The sequence below is a fragment of the Adiantum capillus-veneris genome, chromosome 5 (genome assembly GCF_014529385.1).
Source record: "Adiantum capillus-veneris isolate H3 chromosome 5, ASM1452938v2, whole genome shotgun sequence".
In the NCBI taxonomy this organism is placed as follows: domain Eukaryota; kingdom Viridiplantae; phylum Streptophyta; class Polypodiopsida; order Polypodiales; family Pteridaceae; genus Adiantum; species Adiantum capillus-veneris.
The window spans coordinates 130,156,162-130,178,157 of record NC_140935.1 but is presented as its reverse complement, the minus strand read 5'-3'; the positions used below and the strand labels follow the sequence as shown (position 1 = coordinate 130,178,157).

The 21,996-nt window shown below is 43.2% G+C and overlaps 1 protein-coding gene across 8 annotated transcripts in view; it reads left to right on the top strand.

Moving 5' to 3' along the window:
* The first annotated feature begins 4,142 nt into the window (after window positions 1-4,142).
* The window catches only part of ATRX (P-loop containing nucleoside triphosphate hydrolases superfamily protein), a 172,871-nt gene continuing 155,017 nt past the window's right edge, over window positions 4,143-21,996 (top strand). For 4 of the 8 annotated variants that reach the window (XM_086512852.1, XM_086512849.1, XM_086512850.1 and 1 more), the window contains exon 1: window positions 5,025-5,283. Coding sequence is in view for 1 of the 8 variants with exons in the window: in XM_086512847.1 (XP_086368973.1) it covers window positions 5,238-5,283 (46 nt within the window). In the remaining 7 variants the exon portion in view is untranslated. Of the gene's footprint in view, window positions 4,232-5,024; window positions 5,284-21,996 lie in introns of those variants that run through there. The other 4 variants (XR_015188194.1, XR_015188195.1, XM_086512848.1 and 1 more) reach the window with 3 other exon arrangements.

The window sequence follows — 21,996 nt, the reverse complement described above, 5'->3', positions numbered from 1 at the left end:
GGCGATGATATGCCTGGGTTGCAATATTTCTTCAGCCTTTTCAAATTTTGGAGGATCTTCCGCTACTTGCTCTTGTGGTGGCTCACCCTTGTAGACCTTTAGTAGACTTACACAGAATGCATTATGGATTGGCCAATGAGAGGGTAGCTTAAGTTGATAAGTGGTTTCATTGATTGGTTGTAGAACCTAGAATGGTCCATAATACTTGGGTGCTAATTTTGCATGGTGCTTTTGATGACATGTTAGTTCTCCATGACTAATTTTGTTCGTAGTGTGCCTTAAGAGGGCTTTGGGACACTTCAAAAGAACCGAGTCATTCTCTTTGAGTTGAAGATTTCGTCTATTCTTGTCAGCACTAGCCTTATGCTTTTCTTGCGTGATAGAGATATCTTCTTTGATCTTAGCAAAAGCATAGCGTAAGTCATGCCTATACTCATCAGTATAGCAAAGATCTTCCGCTGCATTTTCAAAATGGGGGGGAACTTTTGATCGTCCTTCAATTACCTCAAAAGGTGCTTAACCTATAGAAGAATGCGTAGTATTGTTGTATGCATATTCTACTAATGTAGATACTTTCCCATTGGTTGCATTGGTCTACTTCCATTACATAGACTTTGAGTAGATCAAACACGATGGAGTTTACAATTTCACTTTGCCCATCCATTTGAGGATGATAGGATGACAATAAATTGAGCTGTGTTCCAAGAGTCTCAAAGAATTCCTTCTAGAAATTAAAGGTCACTCTAGGATCTCTATCGAAAATAATACTTGTTGGCAAACCATGAAACTTAAATATTTGAGAGATGAATAGTTGTGCCATATGTGGAGCTTTATTACTCTTTTTGTGGCATGCACTTCTTAATGTAGTACCGCTCCAAGGCAATCATCACTTTCATCACAATGGACCTCAAATGGATTTGAGCACTAAGACAGGTTGAGACATGAGTCTCTCTTTAAGCTTAGTGAAGGCTTTTCTCTCCTTTTTAGTCCATACATACTTGACGTTCTTCTTGGTCAAATCGTGTAATGGTCATGCTATGGCCAAGGATTTTGCAATGAATCTTCTATACTATGAGCACATTTTAATAAAACTTCATAGCTCATGTAGATTCCATGGTTCACGCCATTCATTTATAACCTCAAGCTTTTGTGGATCCATACGGATACCATTTTTAAAGATAATATGACCTAAATATTGAATCTCTTTTAAGAAGAATTCACTCTTTTTTTAATTAATGAGTAACTTATTCTCTTGCAATGCTTGAAATACTGCTTTGAGATTCTCTTTGTGTTCTTCTAAGGACTTAGAGTAGACTGTGATATCATCAAAGAAGACTCTAGGGTAATCCCTATGTACACAAAAAAATCTTTCCATCATTCAATTGAATGTGGCTGGAGAATTTGTCAACTCAAAAGGCATGATAAGATATTCGTACAAGCGAAAGGTGGTCTTGAAGGTTGTCTTGTGTTAGGGTAAGCCCAGCTTGTGGCACCATATGGGAAAAACCCTCTGGCCACCTAGGAGGAGATAAATGATGGCATGGTCCAATAGCAAGAGGGTGCAACCTCTCTAGCCAATGATTGTTGTAAAGCACTAAGCCTACTTAAGAGGCTATTCTCTAATGAATCATTTTCACTTTGAGCATTATCATTGTGTTGATACTCTCTTTCTCTCTCTATGTTCTTGCTCTTGGCATTACCTATACCTAACCTCCTTATCTATAAACCTAACCTTAACAGCATGGTTAAGCTAAGGCTTCACCCTCCATAGCCTAATGGTAAATCATTGGTGATTAGGGAGCATCTAACACAACAAGTGGTATCAGAACCGACGGTTCATACATAGGCCTAATTAATTCGCTCTCCTAATAATCCCTTTTCCTAATCATTGGTATTGCTAATTAAGCTTGGGCATGTTCTTGGCAACACTAATGAGCCACTAACCTTCTTAATTCAGTGATCTGTGATTAGTGCTCTTCTAATATTTGGGTGTATGTGTGAGTAACTAGTGTGATTTTGTATTCATTTTTCGCTTGCTTTACCTCACCATCACTCTCATTCTAGGCACCATTGCTATGTGATTTATATGTGTGCAAAGCCATCATCAAGAGCTATTTGACCAATATCCATACGCTCTAATCAAGTCTCATATGTGCACTTAATTGCTCCATAAAATTGAAGGTTTTTTTGAAGGTTTTCCTCTTTGCACTCTGCTGCTCCAGAAATTCAAAAGCCCTGCTTCAAAGTGTGTGTGTGTGTGGGGGGGGGGGGGGGGGGGGGGGGGGAGCATTTAATACTCCTAAACTTTTTGTTCGTTGCAAGGTCAAAATTCCTTGCTAGGATCATGGGACTACTGCCTATTCAAGGTAAAAGGCCAAAAAAAAAACAAAAGGGAGGGCACCCACATGCAGTCGCCCCGCCCATTACCGGAACCCAAGGAAACCGATCAAGCAAGAATAATAGGGGAGGCGAGTCCGCCATTGACTCGCCGACCAGAAAACCTCTAGTCTTGTCCGGCTAATGCCAACTTTCCCTTTCTCATGTTACCCTGCCAATCGGCGTTCCACATTCTCACCTTGTCCAACCACAATCGATTACCAAAAGCGCTCAATCAAGGTATATATTCTTTTTGGGTCCTTTGTTATAGGGGCCCCCATCTTGCAGTTACTTTTGACAAAGTTGAAGCATTCTTTTTGAACTTAGAGGTCCCTTCCCACTTGGAGGAGCTTCCCACACCTCGTCTGGCCACAAGAATGACATGAGTGTGTAGCTTATTGCTACTAATGCTTGATAGAAAGAGATAGTCATAAGGGGCATAAGTAAAGAAATTAATTAGGCTTAGGTGTGAATCGTCGACTCTAAAACCACTTTGCTGGGAAGCGAATGCTTAACCCTAAGTGCCATTAGTGTGAGCTAGGCTATGGTGGATGAAACCTTAAGCTCACCATGGTGATAGGGTTAGGGTTAGAGAGCAACAAACATTAGGGTTAGGGCTACGCCAAGAGCATAAAGAGATTATAGACACAAGGGTAAAGCTCAAAGTGCAATTAATTCATTAGAGGATAGCCTCTTAAGTAGGCTTAGTGTTTTATAATCATTGGTTGAAGAGGTTGCATCCTCTTGCTATTGGACCATCTCATCATCTATCCTTTCCTAGGAGGCTAGAGGGCTTTCCCATATGAACCACAAGTTGGAATCTTGTGGACTTACTTGAACAATAGAAAACATGATGATGGAGCTCGCAATATAGACATGATTTAATTATGATGGAGATCGAGGTAGACATGATCGACAAGAGAGAAGAAATACAAAGAGACCATGACAAAGAATATGAACTTTAATATAGAAGGGATTAGAGCCACATGGGTGCAACAAACAAAGGATTCGCAGAGAGCATGATAATTGCAAGGATAGATATAATGGATATGTTGGCAATGAAGATGATGATGAATGCAAAGATGGAAGTAGGAGGGAAAGTTGGTTCAATGTTTACTAAAGTTCTTAACAAGCTTTCTATATGAAATGTAGTCTCTGGGAGCCTAATATTGTGGTGACAATGACTTGCATACGAAATTATACTAGACAAATTCACATGGCCGTGGCACAGCATTGAATATCAAATTATAAGAGAGAAAGTCAGGTTCGTTATTTTGTTCTTGAATACCATGACTATGTAGGAAGAAATGGTATGCAAGTCACAACTTTCGTTTCTTATAAATTTTGGAGAGACACAATGCCGACTTTCCACCATACTTCTGTACGATACTCACTTAAACCATGCATTATCTACTTTTTTGATAATTTTTTTTTTCATGGTATGGAAAGCTTAATTGTTGTTCTCCTTATGTTCGCAATTCTTCAAAGGTAAGCTTTTTGAAGTGAGTACTTGTTCTAAGTGAAACCACTACAAATAAGGTGAGTGCTCTATCTTGATGTATACATTGCAGTAGTGCTTTGCACAAAAAAAGGAGTATTTGATTGTAACGTAGTTTGTATATAGAAAAATTCTGTTTCTTAAAATCTTTTATGTTCATCTTGATTTATTATTGGCTAATTTTTTTTTCTTCTATAGTATTTTACTATATCTTGCTTTGTCCCGACAAGGCCAAGAGTAATTTACATAAGTGACTTGAAAAATATAACTATTTTTTGTGTTTTGGAAATTGGCTGTGGCGCTACACAGAGCGAGCTCACAATCTACGGAGAGGGGGAGGGAGAGCTCGTTCTTCAGGTCAGTAAAGAGAAACTTGACGAATGTGGGTGCGTGAGTGTGCATGGACGTACGATTGGGTCTCTTTTGTATGCTGATGAAAAGCGAGCTCTGTTTAGCTTGCATAGCTTTCCTTGCAGGTTCCCCCGCGCGCGCGCGCGAGCGAGAGAGAGAGAGAGAGAGAGAGAGAGAGAGAGAGAGAGAGAGAGAGAGAGAGAGAGAGAGCATGTCTGGGTACAAAAGAACTGGAACAAAGATACTACTACTAGAATCCATCCTCATCCGCTCTCTGGATATATATATATATATATATATATATATATATATATATATATATATATATAGAGAGAGAGAGAGAGAGAGAGAGAGAGAGAGAGAGAGAGAGAGAGAGAGAGAGAGAGAGAGAGAGAGAGAGAGAGAGAGAGAGAGAGAGAGAGAGATCTTAATCGCGTACACAATCTAGCAGTTGAATATATATTCTGTATTCTGTTGTCTTTTTTACTGCTCATTTTAAGCATTCATTGGTGAGTCTTATGTGCATTTTATGCCATAGTTCAGGTGCACACCATTTTAAAATGAGACCCCTTGCATGGCTCTGCGTTGCATGCAATGCTTTACTCATGTAGAGTTGCATAGTTTTTCACCAAGTAATTTCTGTTTTGCAGTTGGCCTAGCTGTTAAAACATTATTCTGCCCTTTTCACCATTACACGATCTACTTGTGCACTGTATGCCTGCTAACACCATCATAGCTTCTTTCCATGTTCAGCTAAAGGCTTTTGTGCCTAACGTTTTTTGTCCTCCTCCTACAATAGTTTATCTCCTCTTCTTGTCCTCAAAAAGATTCCATGCTGTGAGGGACCAAGTACAATGGGGAGACTTCACAATAGTTTATCTCCTCTTTTTGTCCTCAAAAAGATTCCATGCTGTGAGGGACCAAGTACAATGGGGAGACTTCCTTATAAGGAATTAAAGGCAACATTGTACAACAAGGAGATGAAAAAGTTGAATAAGTGGAATGGAGCCAGATGTGGAGCAAGATATGGGAACATTGTTCTGCTGTGATGAAGCTAGGTCCGTAGTTGACACAAAATTGTATCGTGCAGTTGATGTTGTTAAAGTTATGAATCTCATGTGAAGGTGCCCAATTTATAGCATATTCATTAAATCAGTCATTTTATGTATTTGACATAATTTATTTGGGATGATCAGGCAACCTGCTATGGGAAGTATATAAAAGCCCTTGGGGCTATTATTTTGTTAATTGGAGCAATCTCAAGCTTGGCTCGTCTCTCTCTCTCTCTCTCTCTCTCTCTCTCTCTCTCTCTCTCTCTCTCTCCGTGCGCATGTTTGCTATGGGAGTGTGTCTTGCATTGTCACAAATGCGAGCGCACACGAACAATTAATAAGCATAAATAAATAGAACTTGATAGAGATTAAGAAGAGAGAAGATTGACACAACGTTGGGGACTAGAAGATGAACTGGGTCCCCCCTTAAAGTACTGTGGAGAATCTTTTTGCAAGCACAAGAATCTGAGTGTCCCCCTTTGTTCTAGATTTTAGACTCGATGGTCATTTCCTTCCCGTTGGGGAATTCAAGAGACTAGCTCTCAACTCAGACACCTTCTTGTTTGCTCTGAGCATGGGAGCTCCACAAACCGTTTCGGATTCCGTTTCCAGAATCCCGGAGCGTAGGCGGAAGCCTTCTTGCTTTATTTCCAAAGATGGAGTACTTGCAAGACACAAACATAGTAGCAAATACTCGTAGATCTCATGTACAACCATCACCTGTTGCTCCCGGCACGGAAAGCAACCTCCATTTGCAAACTTGTCTCGAGAACTCAGTGATCCGTCACAGCAGAGTCTCCTTCTCTTGTAGTGTTGGCGGAATCCCTACTGGAATTGGGGTGCTAGGCTGAATTTATAGCCTCCTAATGACATGCAAAAATAGGAAGGGTTGCTTGCTACCAAGTTTGGCTAGGAGAGAGGACGCCTTGCTTTTCTGGAGGGGGGGCTGAAATAGCAAGCCTGGGAGTGCACGCCAAGCCAGGAGAGAGAGAGAGATTGATTTTCAGCCAGGAATAGCCAAAGATAGGTACACTTTGGTTTTTGAGCTTTTCTTAACAGTGAAGTGGGCAGCCAGACTATTCTAAAAATGGTGTGAACGTGTTCAAAACTCAATCAAAACTTATGAGCTGAAAATCAATGCTTACATAGCACTCCCTAGGCATCCGTGGATGCAATCTCATGCATCACGCGCATTGCACTTAGCCACGTAGACAAGCCATTGCTAGAGCTTGAAGTATTTCTTGTCCCAAAAGAAGCTTCTGGATACACAGATTGTCACGTGTACATAGCTCTGTGTGCCACGTGAACATGCTTCGTCGACTTCCAGAGCCAATTCTGTACATATCTCTAGATATGAGTGTCTAGAATCCTAGGAGAATTAGTACCATCAATTTTGTGAGCGTGTTCGTAGGACTTGCATGTCTAGACAAATCCATTAGATTAAATTTTCCAATTTTGGAACCCTCTTGCATAAATGGTTTGTACCAGCGTTTTGATAGATGTTGCACTACAGTGCGCATCTGGTATGACGTGCATGTAGTTTTAGGTTAGCGGAATCCAATGAGCGATTCCCCATGTCAATCAGATTCCCAGTTTGACAGATGTGCGACAGTTTCACCGAGAAACTTTGCCTAGACAAGTTTATCAATAAATTTTTCAAATGATTTATTTTTATAATTGTCTTCCAAGTTTTCCCTACCTAAGCCTTAAGGGGCTCTTAAGAAGTATACCTACCCTATATAAGCGTTTTCCAGCATTTTGAGCCAGCGCTAGCAATCAGTCCTAGCATTTTGCAAATCAGCCAGCGTTTTCATTTTCAGCCCTAGTGTTTTGATTCTCCATTGCTAGATCTCAGCTAGCAGCCCAACGTTTTCAGTTTTCGGCCCCTTCCCTCGTGGGAAATGCGGTGAATTTGCTAACGCTACTCACCCTGCTGCAGCCCGCCGGTCCTCTGACAGCCCATTGAGCTTCTTCTCAGCCATTCCCTCGCTGCAGCAAGTGCTCCCATTGCTGTCCATCATTGGCTCCATTATCGTCTGTGCTTTTAGCCGTGCTTAACACGTCAGAAAAACACAGCAGACCTGCGTATTTGGAGACAGTCTTTAGTCCTTCATTCCTCTCACATTGAAGGCAAAAATCAGCCCCAGATCTACCCCCTGGTAGCCATCAACAACCTCTCATCGAGATGGATCCAAAGGTACATCAAATCAGCCCTTGAGGTGCCTCATTTTAAAGAGTTACTGCGAGCGATATTCTCGATTCTAGTCAGTAGAGTTTGCATTTGAGGTATTGCATATTTGTACATTCCATTTAGACAATCAAAAGCAAATACCACATCGGCAACGGTGTGGGGCCCCTTAAGAGGGTTGGTTGGGACCCCATCAGGTGTCATCTCTCTCTCTCTCTACGCGTTTTTACCTCTCTCCGAGTCTCTCTCTACAAGGAAATAAAAGAAACCATAATTCGTGCTAAGTAGCATACATTCAAGCAAGGAAAGAAGTAAAGATTTGTGTAAGTGTAAAGTCTAGATTTTCACCATTTCAATTCTGTTGCACTTGACATTGGTATCAGAGCTTTGTGATTTTACACTAATCGGCTAATCTTGAAAAAAAGTGTTTTGAGTCTGTAGTAGCGATTTCCCCAAGGACACTTGTCACAAAGTGATAACATGGCGTGCCCTACTGGAATAGAAATGATTGAGAGGACAAGAGAAACTAAACCTAAAAGAACAAAAGAAGTCTGAACTTAGAAGTGTGGCCGAGAGGCCTAAAAGGGGCTAGGAATTAAAAACTTAAGCCCTAGTGACCTAAAGAATTTATGGAGCACTGGCCGTGGAGCCTAAATCCCAAAATATTGAAAGCTTGAACTATGGGGCTGCTATCTGTAAGTCGCGTTGGGTGTACGGATTTCCGCAATTTACGTTGGGCTGATGACGTGGCAGTTGCGTGAGCTTTGAAAACTGATGCTTGTGGGTGATGTGCTTTTAGAACTGAAGTGCTTTTGGGGCTCTGCTATTAGGCAACCCTTGTACTGTTTATAAGCATCCTTGGGCCTCTCACTCTGTAGAGTATCTTGACACAGTCTCGGAGAGAGTTGGACCTTCGGGGTGTAAGGTGCAGTGGAAGTGAATGTTGAACTTTGCTTAAGATGAGTGCTCCGAACTGTGCTCAAGGTTCCTTTTACTCACGGAAGGGAGAGCCTTCCGTTCCTTTAGTGAGAGAGTGCAATGGACACAAACAAAGTGAATGGACACTGTGAATGGAAGTGCATGAGATTGAGAGATAGAGAAGAGAATACGACACCAGAGACGTTGTAAAACCCTCCTCCAAGGGCCCCACTCTCTTTGGTGAGAGTCGTCTACTTACGATTGCACAAATCTCTACAATGCTTGGACTTGCCGACGATGTCAACGACGACGAGACGGGCTGAAAACTGAAATCCCTAAGGGCTGATATCTGCAAATCTTTATCTGCTGAATTCTGATTCTATGTCGGTGGCGATGTCAATGACGACGATGCGATGACGACGCATTGAAAACTGAAATCGCTAAGGGCTGAAATATGCAAGTCTTTATCTGCTGAATTCTGACTCTTATGTCGATGACGATGATGCGATGACGACGCGCTGAAAACTGAGAACGCTTATGCTTCTTGGTGTTCTGCCGCGGTGAATCTGCAGAACGCTGGGGTTGATCTGCAAACCAAAAACGCTAGGGCTGAAAACTGTTCTGCTGTTGCCGGTTGTCCTGCAAATGCAAAACGCTAGGCTTCTTGATCTGTCTTGTTGCTGCCGGGGCTGATCTGCTGTGCACAAAAATGCGAGGCTGCTTGTGGATGAAAACGCTAGGTCCTTGCAAATGCAAAAACGCTAGCTCTGTTGATGTGGGGGTCTTGCTGAGAAGTTGCCTGTTGAGCAAGGTGCTCCTGCTGCCTCTTCTGCCAGAAAGTGCTAGCGCTAGGTTTCTTATATACAAACTTAGTAAATTTGCTCTACCTACTTTTCAACAAAAGTCACTTAAAAATAATAAGTGAAAAATGTCAAAAATAGGGAAAATAGATCTATGCACTGTAAAAATGCTCTTGATGGAAATTTGATGATCATGCTGTGTGCAACCAGAGGGTATGCATCTACTCTGAGTGTCTGGTCATGCAGGGTTGGGTCGTGCGATACTTGAACTTCATAAAGGTCTGCAACGCTTGCTTCTTTGGGCGGCGCCGAAAGCGACACAAAGTCTTCTGTGGCTCCTTCGATGCTTCAACTTCGTCTTTAGTCATGCGTCCTACCTTCTTCAAGAATCTCCATGGCTGAAAATTCCTGAAACCACTTCCAACACAAAAACATGAACATACCCATTCCATGTAAAGCGACTGGAAAATTCTAGTCTTTTGAAAAGACTGTGCATTCAATGTAGATGAACAAAGTGACGGAGTGCCAAACCGTTCATCAAACACACGTAAACAATGAGATCGAATCTTGACTTTCTGATCTAAATCAAGCAACTGTGGCAAAACACAATGGAAATGCCTATGCTTGATGCTCAATCCTTCTTGTGCTCTTTCTACGACTGTGTCGTGCCAAGGAAGAGACATGGAATGTGACTTCCTTGAATGCATACTTTTTAGCTTTTCATGAGAAATTCTTATACATCCGTGCTCATTCATGAGTGAATCGTGCTCAACGTACAATATGGCATGCCTTTGGAAAGAGATCACATAAGGATGCTGACCAAAATACAGGAAACGATCACGAATGAAACACTCGAACAATGCGTGGTGACTAATCATGCGAACACATAGTACTTCCTGTGGGGGTTCTTTGGACCTAGGCTCGAGAGCCAAGATCGGTTCTTTCTGAGGGGGTTCTTTGGACCTCGACTCGAGAGCCAAGATCGGTGCTTCTTGATTGATCGTCTCTACAACGAGGTTAGCTTCACTAGAGAAAGTATCAACTAACACATCATCCTTGTGAACAATCACATCATCTTCATGCAAATCATCATGCTTGTGAGAAATCACATCTTGATCATGCAAATCATCATGCAAATCCTGTGTGTCATGCTTTGGAGAAGAAGAGACTGAAAGAGTCTCCTTTTCCCGAATTTCTTGCATCTGTGCCTGCACTTGAGAAGAGAGTCGCAACATTTCTTTCATGTGTTTTTCGTTCATTGCTTTTCTTGCTTTGTTCTCGCGATCAAATTTTGCGTTTCTTTCTTCGGCCTCCAAGTGTGCTTGCTCGTGCTCACGCTCTATGGCTGCCATTCTTTCTTGGTGTTCCGCCTTTCTTTCTGCTTTTCGTGCTTCGCGTTCTAACTTCATGTCCATCACCATCTTGTCGAAAAGCTTCATAGGATCTGGTGCAATCTTTGGCGGAGATGGGGAAGGGTTGGAAAAACCGCCTGGTGAGGAAAACTCTTCTTCGCCAATCCCATGCTCGCCACCTCCAAGCGAAGTATCCATTCCGCTTCGAGTGATGACCATCCACTGAAGTCTTAGGTTCTTAAGTTCACGAGGAACTTAGGTTCTTGTGGATCTTGGTTCTTTTGGTTCTTGAGGTTCTTGAGGGTCTTGGGGTTCTTGAGGTTCTTCTTTCGCTTGCAATCTGTGTTAGAGAATGATCTTCTCTTCACCCGAGTTCTGCTCTTTTCCGCGGGCGCACCCCTTGGCGGCCTTGCGCTCACACCAAGGTTGCTTTTTCCCACCTCACGTCAATTGGCCGGTCGCTAAGTCCACGGTCCGCGCTCAATGAGTGAAAAGAGGCACAAGGGGAGGCTGGACAAGCCCTTCTTTCTTGGGTTTCCTGTCACTCTTCAAAACACGATTAGGAATCAACACGCCCAAGAGGACTTGGGTTACGTGCGACCGCAACAAGCAAAAAAAATTCTGTGGTTCTTGTGGTTCTTTCCTTGAGTGATACAGAACACTGTCAAAGCTCTGATACCAATGTAAGGTGCAGTGGAAGTGAATGTTAAACTTTGCTCAAGATGAGTGCTCCGAATTGTGCTCAAAGGTTTCTTTTACTCACGGAAGGGAGAGCCTTCCATTCCTTTAGTGAGAGAGTGAATGGACACAAACAAAGTGAATGGACACTCAGTGTGAATGGAGGTGCATGAGACTGAGAGATAGAGAAGAGAATACGACACTAGAGACGTTGTAAACCCTCCTCCAAGGGCCCCACTCTCTATGGCGAGAGTGGTCTACTTATGATTTCACAAATCTCTACAATGCTTGGACTTGCCGACGATGCCAACAACGAGGCTGAAAACTGAAATCCCTAAGGGCTGAAATCTGCAAATCTTTATCTGCCGAATTCTGACTCTATGTTGGTGGCAATGTCGATGACGACGATGCGACGACGACGTGCTGAAAACTGAAATCGCTAAGGGCTGAAATTTGCAAATCTTTATCTGCTGAATTCTCACTCTATGTTGGTGGTGATGTCGATGACGACGATGCGATGATGACGCACTGAAAACTGAAAACGTTGATGCTTCTTGGTGTTCCGTCGCGGTGAATCTGCCAAAACGTCGGGGCTGATCTGTAAACCAAAAACGCTAGGGCTGAAAACTGTTCTGCTGCTGTTGCCGGTTGTCATGCAAATGCAAAACGCTAGGCTTCTTGATCTGTCTTGCTACTGCCGGGGCTGATTTGCTGTGCACAAAAACGCCAGGCTGCCTGTGGATGAAAACGCTAGGTCCTTGCAGATGCAAAAACGCTAGCTCTGCTGATGTGGGGGTCTTGCTGAGAAGTTGCCTATTGAGCAAGGTGCTCCTGCTGCCTCTTCTGCCAGAAAGTGCTAGCGCTAGGTTTCTTATATACAAACTTATTAAATTTGCCCTACCTACTTTCCAACAAAAGTCACTTAAAAATAATAAGTGAAAAATGTCAAAAATAGGGAAAATAGGTCTATGCACTGTAAAAATGGTTCTGATGGAAATCTGACGATCATGCTATGTGCAACTAGAGGATATGCATCTACTCTAAGTGTCTGGTCATGCACGGTCTACGAACACTCACAAAGGTGCCAGATCACTGCCTATTCTAGATTGACTTGACGGAAATGAACCCTGGTCATGTTGTAGCTTGTCCACGGACACATAGGGTTGGATGTGACACGTGACACGGGGAGTTGTACTTTACAAACATAATAATAAAGAAACACCGGAAAGGGCGCGAGCCGTTGGGACCAGTGCATCTTAGTCCGGAACTTCGCCGTGCCATGTCGACTCTCTTTCTCGTCAAGTTCAATGATTTTACAATTTTTGTCCATGTGTTGCTATTGATTTTTCGCTTGGAGTGTCCAAGCTTGTAACAGTGGTATCAGAGCTTGGAAAGATTCTTCTTCTACCGAGGATCCAATCCCTTCTTCAACACGGGTTTTTCGGAGAGTGTGTCAGAGACAACACCTCTTTGCGGAGAGGTGAAGAAAAGCTGAAACTCGGCGGAAGAACTTAAGAAAACAACAAAGATTTAGGCAAATTTTGGTGGAGCAGTGAACAAAGATCAACTACAAGTTGACAAGAGTGTAAAAAATTTGATGAAGTACCTCTAGAACCTGAAATATGTGAAGCATCTGAAGACTTACCCGATGGATGAGATTCACTCGAGATGGTGAGAGGCCATTGATTCTCCTCTCAAGCCGGGAAGGAAGTGGAGAGACAAGCCGAGTGCAGAAAAGTGGAAACTGTACACTCAGAAGGAGCTCGATAGAGCTCTTGAAAAGAAGATGAACTAGTTATTAAAAGGCTTGAAGCACTCTCGGAAGAAGAAATCGGCGGATTTCCCCGGATATTTGGGCCGAAAGTCGACTTTTGAGGTAGCAAGCAAATCGAAGAAGTGTGTTCATTTTGATGATGACTCAGATTTTTCTTCGTCTTCAAAGAGCTCTGACAGCTCGTCGTCCTTTAGTTCCAGTGAGGATGAAAAAAGGCGGACGAAGTGGAGAAAAAGCAAGAAAAGCAAATTTTTGAAAAAGTCTAGAAGGCATGGGAGGCCATCTAGCAGCTTAGAGGAGGAGAGCTCATCCTCTTGTGATAGTGAATAGATGAGCAAGAAGACCGAGGAGTTCAAGGAAGGGGTCAGGCCATTAGGTTGATACGTTTTCAGGCTACCACGACACCCATTGAGCCCTTGGAGTTTATACAGTAGTTTGACGTCGCCTTCTTGGAAGGCCGGTTCTCGGAACGCTCCAAGGTGCGAAGGGCGGCATCTTACTCGAAAGGAAATGCACGGATATGGTGGTATACTTTGTTGTTACGTAGAGAAGCACCTATGACGTGGGTAAAATTCAAGAAAATTTTCACATCAACTTGGATTTAAGAAGAATATGAAGAAGATGTCATCATGGCCTGGTATCATCTGAGAATGGCTAAGAAAGATACATTGGATGACTACTACCAAAGGTTTTGGGATACCATTTTGCCAATGTCCTCGTTTCGGAGGATCACTTTGAGGGACCAGACTGAGCGGTTTTGTTGTGGTTTGCCAAAAGAGATTCAACAACATTTTTTGCAACAACAGAAGTTTGACTCTATGCAGAGACTTTTGGGACATGCAAAGCAAGGCGTTGGAATGCATGCCGGCTCATTGATTTATCCTACAGACAGGTTAGTGTCTACCTCAACAAGGCAAGAGTCTTCCAGTGACGAGAATGAACCAGGGGAATTGGATGAAAGTTCATCAAAGGATTCCAAAAAAGAAAGGGAATTGGATGATAATGCATCTGAGGGTTGTGACGAACCTTGGGAACCAAATGCAAATTCATTAGAGTATTCCGAGGAAGAAAGGGAGTGAGGTGAAAGCGCATCCGAGGGTTCCGACGAAGCAGGGGAATCAATTGATGGCTCCTCAGGCAATCGAGACGATTGAGATTGAAGTGCCAGCGGATAGGGGAGGCCAACAAGGCTACCAACAGGTCCCAGGGCACAAGGAAGGAACATAAAGGAAATCGGCTAGTACATCAAAGAATTCCAAAGAACTTGATTGAGGTGCCAAGGACAGGGGAGGCCAGCGGGGCTACCAATAGGTCACATGGCACAAGAAAAAGAGAAAGGTTAGCTAGGTCCACCGGCTAATTTGGTCAAGGGTACTTTTTGGCCCTCGATGCAAAGTGGATGGAGGAGGAGAACATCGCAAATTCTCTTTAGACAGAGCTGTACCTTGAAGCTTTTGGGCCATTAGCAACGTCTATGCCAAAAGCTATCGATGACATCAACAGGTTGAATCTGGTGCGATGCGGACTATACAAGAGGGGAGCCACTCCAATCATTTGTCACAGATTGCCTAGATTGAATAAAGTCACTAATTTCTCTTTGAGATTTTAGGAATACTGACGGGTTGACAATATTTTGAGGAATGACTTTATGAACAAATGTGCAGTGAAAAAACATGTGCTTTTTCATGTGTGTATTGTTAGAGACATGTAAAAAGATGAAGTGTTCGCAACATTTTTTCTGAACTTAGTACGTTTGGACATCTAGGTGAGATCAACGAGATTTGGACGTGATGGCTAAGTAAATAAGGACTGAATGTGAACTGGCTGAGATTCTAGTACATTAGGATGCTATCTAGATGAGATGACTAGATATTGTTGTGAGCGCATCAAGAGTTCTGGAAGGATGATGTCACAAAACGGGAGCGTACACGAGCACTTGAAAATCTGTCGCTCTTGCGCGGGAAAAGTGGCTTCCGTGCTTCGTAGTCTCGCGATCTCTTGCGGCAGAGTCTTCTCTTGCTGATGTTGGTACCTCCCGTGAGTGAGGGCATGTTGTGCTTTTATAGCTCCCTGGCCACGGCACGAATAACTGCTCGCGTAGAGATTGCGGCCGTTTTTTTTTTTTTGTGGTTTTTTTTTGCGCTGTTCTACCCGAAATTGGGAGAGAGAATTCGCTGGCTGGTTTTGTTGCTTTATCTTCTAAGTGGCTGCCCACTTATTAAGTGGGTGGCCGGCATATTTTAAAATTGGTATGAACCTGCCCAAAAACTCAATAAAACCTTATAAGTTAAAACCAATGCATTTAACAACACTTCCTAGGCGTCCCTAGATGCAACCACATGCACGAATGCAATGCAAACATAGATTCCTCGCAGGAAAGCGTCTGCCTTCCCGCGATTGTTCCTGCTTTTCGTAAAAAGCTTCATTGAACCCATCTTTATTCTTGTGCTTGCGTTCTTACGCGTATTTTCTTACTCAGTTCGGATTTTCTCCTTAGCCTACGGGATGCCCTCTTAGTGATGCACCCGTCACCCATCATGTGACGCATCAGGGGCACTCGTAACCCGGCCCTTTCCACCGAACTTACGGAAACTCCTTCGCGATGTTTACCGTCACCCATCAAATGACACATCAAAGTTGTCCGTTCCTGATGGCAGTTCCTGTAGCTACAATCTTTTAACAGTTCTTAGTGCACATAATCAAATATCCTAAAAAAAAGATTTAATCATTAAAAATAAGAAAATAGTCCAATTAGCAACATCCCTCTGGCTTCTAAACAGTTGACCTCAACTGTAGTGCTTGGACATATACCTCCAGTATCTCGGGATAAGCTGCTAATTCCTCCTGCGTCATCCACTGAGCATCTAGATTCGAATAGTTCTTAAACTTAACCAAATACTTTCCGGATTTGAGAGACCGCTCCTGATGACTTACTATCTGCTCCGGTTGGAGTATTTCTTCTGTTTCCTCAACCTCAGGAGGTTCCTCAGCACTAGGCTGGCTCGGAGGCGGTCCTACATACGGCTGGAGTAAACTGACATGGAAAGCATTATGGATCTTCCAATTAGGCGGTAGCTCTAATCGGAAAGCGACATCATTCACTCGCTCAGTGATCTTAAACGGCCCATAATAACGGGTAGAAAGTTTTACCACTTTCCCCTCATGAGACGCTTGTTTCTTAAGTCTTGCCTTCTCAAACTTGAGTAAGACTAACTGTCCGACTGTTAAGTCTAGATTCCTTCTGTGCTTGTCTGCAGCTTTCTTATGCTTTTCCTGAGAGCGTAGAATAGCTCTCCTAACTTGCCCGTAGGCGGTGTCCAAATCCTGGACAAATTCATCTGCTGCAAAGATCTTATACTTTGTTAAAAGGATGGGTGGAAGCAAAGGCTTACCATAAAGAATCTCAAAAGGTGCTTTCCCCGTCGATGAGTGTATGGTATTGTTATACGCATACTCGACAAGAGGCAAATATTTCTCCCAGTCAGATTGCCGGTCTAACACATAAGCTTTTAACATATCCAATACTGTGGAATTGGCCATCTCACTTTGCCAGTCCGTTTGAAGATGGTAGGCAGATGAGAAATTCAGCTTTGTACCAAGATTATCCATCAAGGCACGCCAAAAATTTCCTGTCATACGAGGATCTCGATCGCTCACAATAGTCTTAGGCATTCCATGATGCTTAAAGATCTGTGCTAGAAAGACCCTAGCCATATGATCTGCTTTGATCGTTTTCTTGACTGGTATAAAGTGTGCTTGCTTGCTAAACCGGTCCACAATGGTCCAGATCGCGTCATTTCCAGTCTGAGTTCTAGGGAGGTCCATGATGAAGTCCATGGCAATACTTTCCCAGGGTTCATTAGGCACAGGCAATGGTTGTAGCAACCCAGGCGTCTTATGCCGATCATACTTCACTTTTTGGCAAACCAAGCATTCCCTGACATACTTATCAATGTCTGCTTTAAGGCTAGGCCAAAAGAAATATCTTTCCATTGCTAAGGTTGTAGAGAGAATACCTCGATGACCCGCATAAGGCGAAGCATGTGCTTCATCCATGATCTTCTTTCTTAATGGTTCCGCCACACATATGGCCTGATGGTGGTAGAGATAACCGTCTCGAATGGAATAGGGAAACCCATTCTCTCCACGATGTAGCTTTTCCCAAATGGTGGAGAAGTCTGGATCATTCGGATACAAATCCGGTAGTGCTTCTAATTCTTGGTGATACACCGAAGTGATAGCGTTCACCCTTGGCCGCCTAGACAATGCGTCTGCGACCACATTCTTACTCCCAGCCGTGTGAAGGATCTGGAAGTGAAACATAGACAAAAAGTTTGCCCATCTCATGTGCTTCTCAAATAGTTTCCTTTGCGTAAGAAAATACCGCAAACTCTGGTGATCAGTCTTGATCACAAAATCCGCTCCTAGAAGATAGTGCTTCCAGTTGGATAAGGCGTGAATCACAGCCGTGAGTTCCTTTTCGTAGATTGATGCATGCAACTCTGCATCCTTAAGCCGTTTGCTTTCGTAGGCCACTGCATGGCCTTCTTGGTTTACACTGCTCCGATGCAATCGCCTGAAGCATCGCAGTGAACCTCAAATGGTTTTCTTAAGTCAGGCACTATCAAAATAGGTCCATGGCTTAGCAAGTACTTGAGCCGATCAAAAGCTCCTTGTTGTCTCGATCCCCATCTGAAAGGAATCTTCTTCTTTGTCAAGTCATAAAGTGGTCCTGCTACATGAGCAAATCCTTGAAGAAACCTTCGATAATACGAACATAATCCCAGGAAACTACGTACATCATGTACCGTAGTGGGAATAGGCCAATCTTCTACCACTCGGATCTTGGCAGGATCCATACTCACTTGATTGTGAGAGACTATATGGCCGAGATAGTGTATCTCTGAGAGAAAGAACTCGCTCTTCTTTGCATTCACATGCAACTCATGCTTTCGCAATTCTTGAAACACTAAGTCCAAGTGCTTCCGATGTTCCTCTTGTGACTTAGAGAAGATGAGTATGTCGTCAAAGAATACTCCCGTAAAAGCTCCATACGGGCTGAAAATGCGGTCCATCATGCGATTGAACGTCGCAGGAGCATTTGTCAAGCCGAAAGGCATTACCAAAAATTCATATAGTCCAAAGGTTGTGCGGAAAGCAGTCTTGTGGACATCCTCAGGGGCGATCCGTATCTGATGATACCAACTCTTTAAGTCTATGCGACTAAAGACACTTGCACCCTGCAACTTATCAAGTATATCATCAATCGGAGGGATCGGAAAGCGATTCTTGATTGTGATCTTGTTTAAAGACCGATAGTCTATGCACATTCGAAACGTGCCATCTTTCTTCTGCACCAGTAGAACTGGAGAGCAGTAGGGTGAAGGTTTCAGGATGGAAAGTCAGTTGACTTTTCGAGCTTGACTGACGTTGAGATTGCTTTTTAAGTTTGAGTTCTGTTTGATCTTGTTTGGTGATCCTGTTTGGAATTTGTTTGAAATGGATGGTATCTGTTTTGTATTTGTTTTGGTGCCAATTTGAATTGTTTAACTTTGGTTTGATACTGGTTTCAAAGATTGGTGATTTTACTCCCGGGTGGAGAAGTGAGAAATACTGTTTTGGTATTGTTTGAACCTCGGAACGACGCAGGCTGATGCATGGGGAGTGTTTCGTTGTATGTTTGAAAACCTCGGAACGACGTAGGCCGGTGCCTGGGGAGCGTTCCGTTGTGTTTGGTTTTATGCTTGAACCTCCAAGCGAAGTAGATTGCGGTTTGGGGAGCACTTGGTTGTACAGTCCCCTGAGCTCATGGCCCGGACCTTTTTAGGTTATTTGCAAGGGGAGTGACAAGGTAGTCGTTGAGTAGCTTCATACCGCAGACCGTTTGTCTTCGGGGAGTGCTTAGCGGCGCTGTTTGTTGTGTCTTGTAACATGCATATGTAAGCATTTGTGTTGCATTGTGATGTGCCAATTACTGAATATTCCTAATTGGATGAGATTGCGTGGGTATATAATTTTTTTAGTGCATCAAGACACTCGTGGAAGATCAGTACGGTCTAGGTGTGATGGCTAATTTTACTACGCCGGAATATCAAGACTTTCGATCTGGACGAAAGGAGAAGCTAACTCCTTGATCAAAAGAGCTGAAAGGAGAAGCTAACTCCTTGATCAAAAGAGCAAAAAGGAGAAGCTAACTCCTTAATAAAAAGAGCAAACTGATTGTCCCTCGGAATGTCCCTCGTGATTACTCTCTTTCAAGAAGGGGAGATGTAACAAAGTGCTGACGTGTCAAAGCCTAAAGAATGGAGCCAACTTGCAGATGTGGGCCGAGGGGCCTAAACCCTAAGAAGAACAAGTAACAGAAGAAGAAGTTCTACCAACTTATGGGAACCCCGTTTGATGGGGCACCAAGTGACAAAGGATTAAATTAAAGTAGGACCTACACACACACACACACACATACAAACTGATGACGTGGCAGGTTTTTGAAAATTGCGTTGACATGATGACGTGGTAGGTTGTATGGATTTCTGCATTTTGCGTTGGTTGATGACGTGGCAGGTTGTATGGATTTCCATGATTTACGCTAGATGCTTTTAAGTTTTAAGTTTGAAGGCTTTTTACTGTAAACTGCTTTTGGGGCCTAGGGCCTTTAAATATGAGGTTAGGGCTCATTCTCTGGCATGCTTCTTGGAGAAGGTGCAGAGTTTGGAGTACTGGCTTGTACTGTGTTGATGCAATATAAAGAAATACCGGAAGGGACGCCAAGGTTTGGAGCCAATACTCTCTGGGGGTGGAATTCCGCCACTCCTTGCGCGTGTCGTCTCTCTCTCTCTCTCTCTTTCAGTTCAATTGTTATTGAAGTGCTAAAAGTTTGCTCAGTCTGTTCCTTTCTATTGGCACGTGGTGCCCGTCTTGCGACAGGCAGTACGGAAAATTCAAGTGGATTGGTAGAGAACGATTACGGGCCACCTCGGCCTTTGCAATATCAACTCATGGAGATGTAACGTCGACAGCAGGGTGATGAGTGCGCAAATCAGATGCTTTAGTTTGCCAAGGACCCACAATATGCTAAATTTTTGACCCGACACTCGATGGATGAAGTGCATACTCACTGGCAAAAAGCCATTGAATCACCAATTAAACTGGCAATCAAGAAACCTCTTACTCCAAGGATGTTCACTGAAGAAGAACTCAATGATGTTGTCGAAACCCGAATCAATTAACTTCTAGATACGAAGAAGCCATCGAAGAAGCAATTAAAGAAGCGCAACAAGGGGACTGACTACCCCGGTTACTTGGGTCGTCAATCTTCTTCTGCAACTGCACAAAAATAGAAGAAGCATGTGCGTTTCGAAGGACTACCCAGTTCTTCTTCTTCTTTCAACAGTTCTTCTAGCTCTTCCTCTTCCGACTTGAGCGAGGAGGATAGAAAGGGCAAGAAGCGAAGCAAGAAACAAAGTTTAGGAAAGAACAAGAAAAAGGCAAAGAAGATCAAATTTCGACTAGTTTCTGACTGTTCTACTGATGAGTCATCCTCTTACAGTTTGGACTCGACGATTACATGTTTTATGCAAAGAAGAAACACTTTTAAAGCCAACCAGTATGATTTCCTTGAAGATAAGAACAAAAAGATGGAGGAATTTAAAAAGGGTGGATAGTCAGTGAAATTTGAATCCTTTTGCGGACTCCGAGATGCTCCCAAGGCTTTGGCTTTCATTCAACAGTTTGATATAGCCTTCTCTGGAGGACACTACTCAGAGCACTCCAAGATCAAGAGGGCAACATCGTTCTTGAAGGGAAATGCATGAACATGGTTGTCCTCTCTTCTTTTGAGGAGAGAAGCCCCGACCAAGTGGTTGAAGTTCAAACGACTCTTTATTTCTTCTTGGTTGACTCAGGAGTACGAACGAGATGTGAGAACCGCTTGGAACCATCTTCGGATGACCAAGGGTGACACTTTGGATGTATATTGTGAAAGGTTTTTGGATTCTTTTCTACCGACCTCTTTGTTTAAGAAGGTCACTTCAAAGAGTATATTGAGTGGTTTTGTTGCGGACTCCCCAAAGAGATCCGAGATTATTGTCTCGAGCAAAAGTCCGAGTCCATACAGCAACTGATGGGACATGCTAAGCGGGGATTCTCGATAAATTCGGGTAACTTGACTTACCCCATTGATGAAATTTTGACACAAAGGACTAGACCGAACTTGACAAACGAGAATAGAAAAAAGAACTCCTCCCAAAAAAAGAAGGATGCACGACCCCGATTGCTCTGCGGAACAAAGAGCCACTATCTCAAAGAGGGGAAGTGTTTTGGTTGCGGGGAACAAGGACACATCTCTGCAAAGTGTCCCAAAAAGGCACAACAAGGACAAATAGAAGAAAGGCCAGAAAGTTCCAGAGCAGCAGAAGAACGTGGTAGAACAGGTAAGGTGAAAGCAGGATTGATGCATGGGGACCGTCGACCCGAGCATGATGGACGTAAGTACGGAATTTTGTTGCGCATGGGGCAAAGTAAAAGATCAAGAAGCCCTCATTTTCTTTGATGGAGGAGCCAAGGCCAACTTCATTTCACCTGAATTGGCGGCTCGACTTGAGATTACGCCCAACAAGATGGGGCCACCGGCGGAGGCAGTTCTAGCGGCGCCTGGATGGGATGTTCCCATTACACCTATCATTGGCAAACTTCGTTTGCATTGTCAGGGGTATTTAGGGCACGAGGGCTTTTACATCATGCCTTTGGAAGGGTGTGACGTCCTTCTAGGAATCCCTTGGTACCACAAGAACAATGCCGTGGTCAACTATCAGGCAAAGAAAGCGACTTTGACCAATGAGAAGGGTTGAAAAATTGTATTTGATGTAAAATTGAAGGGTGAGTCCGTCTTTATTGTATCGGCTTCGGCCATTTTGAAATTAATAAAATCGAGTCTTTTTGTTTACTCGATCTATTAGAAAGAATTGAACGACGAACAACGAACCAACATGTCTGAATTGGATAAAGAACGAC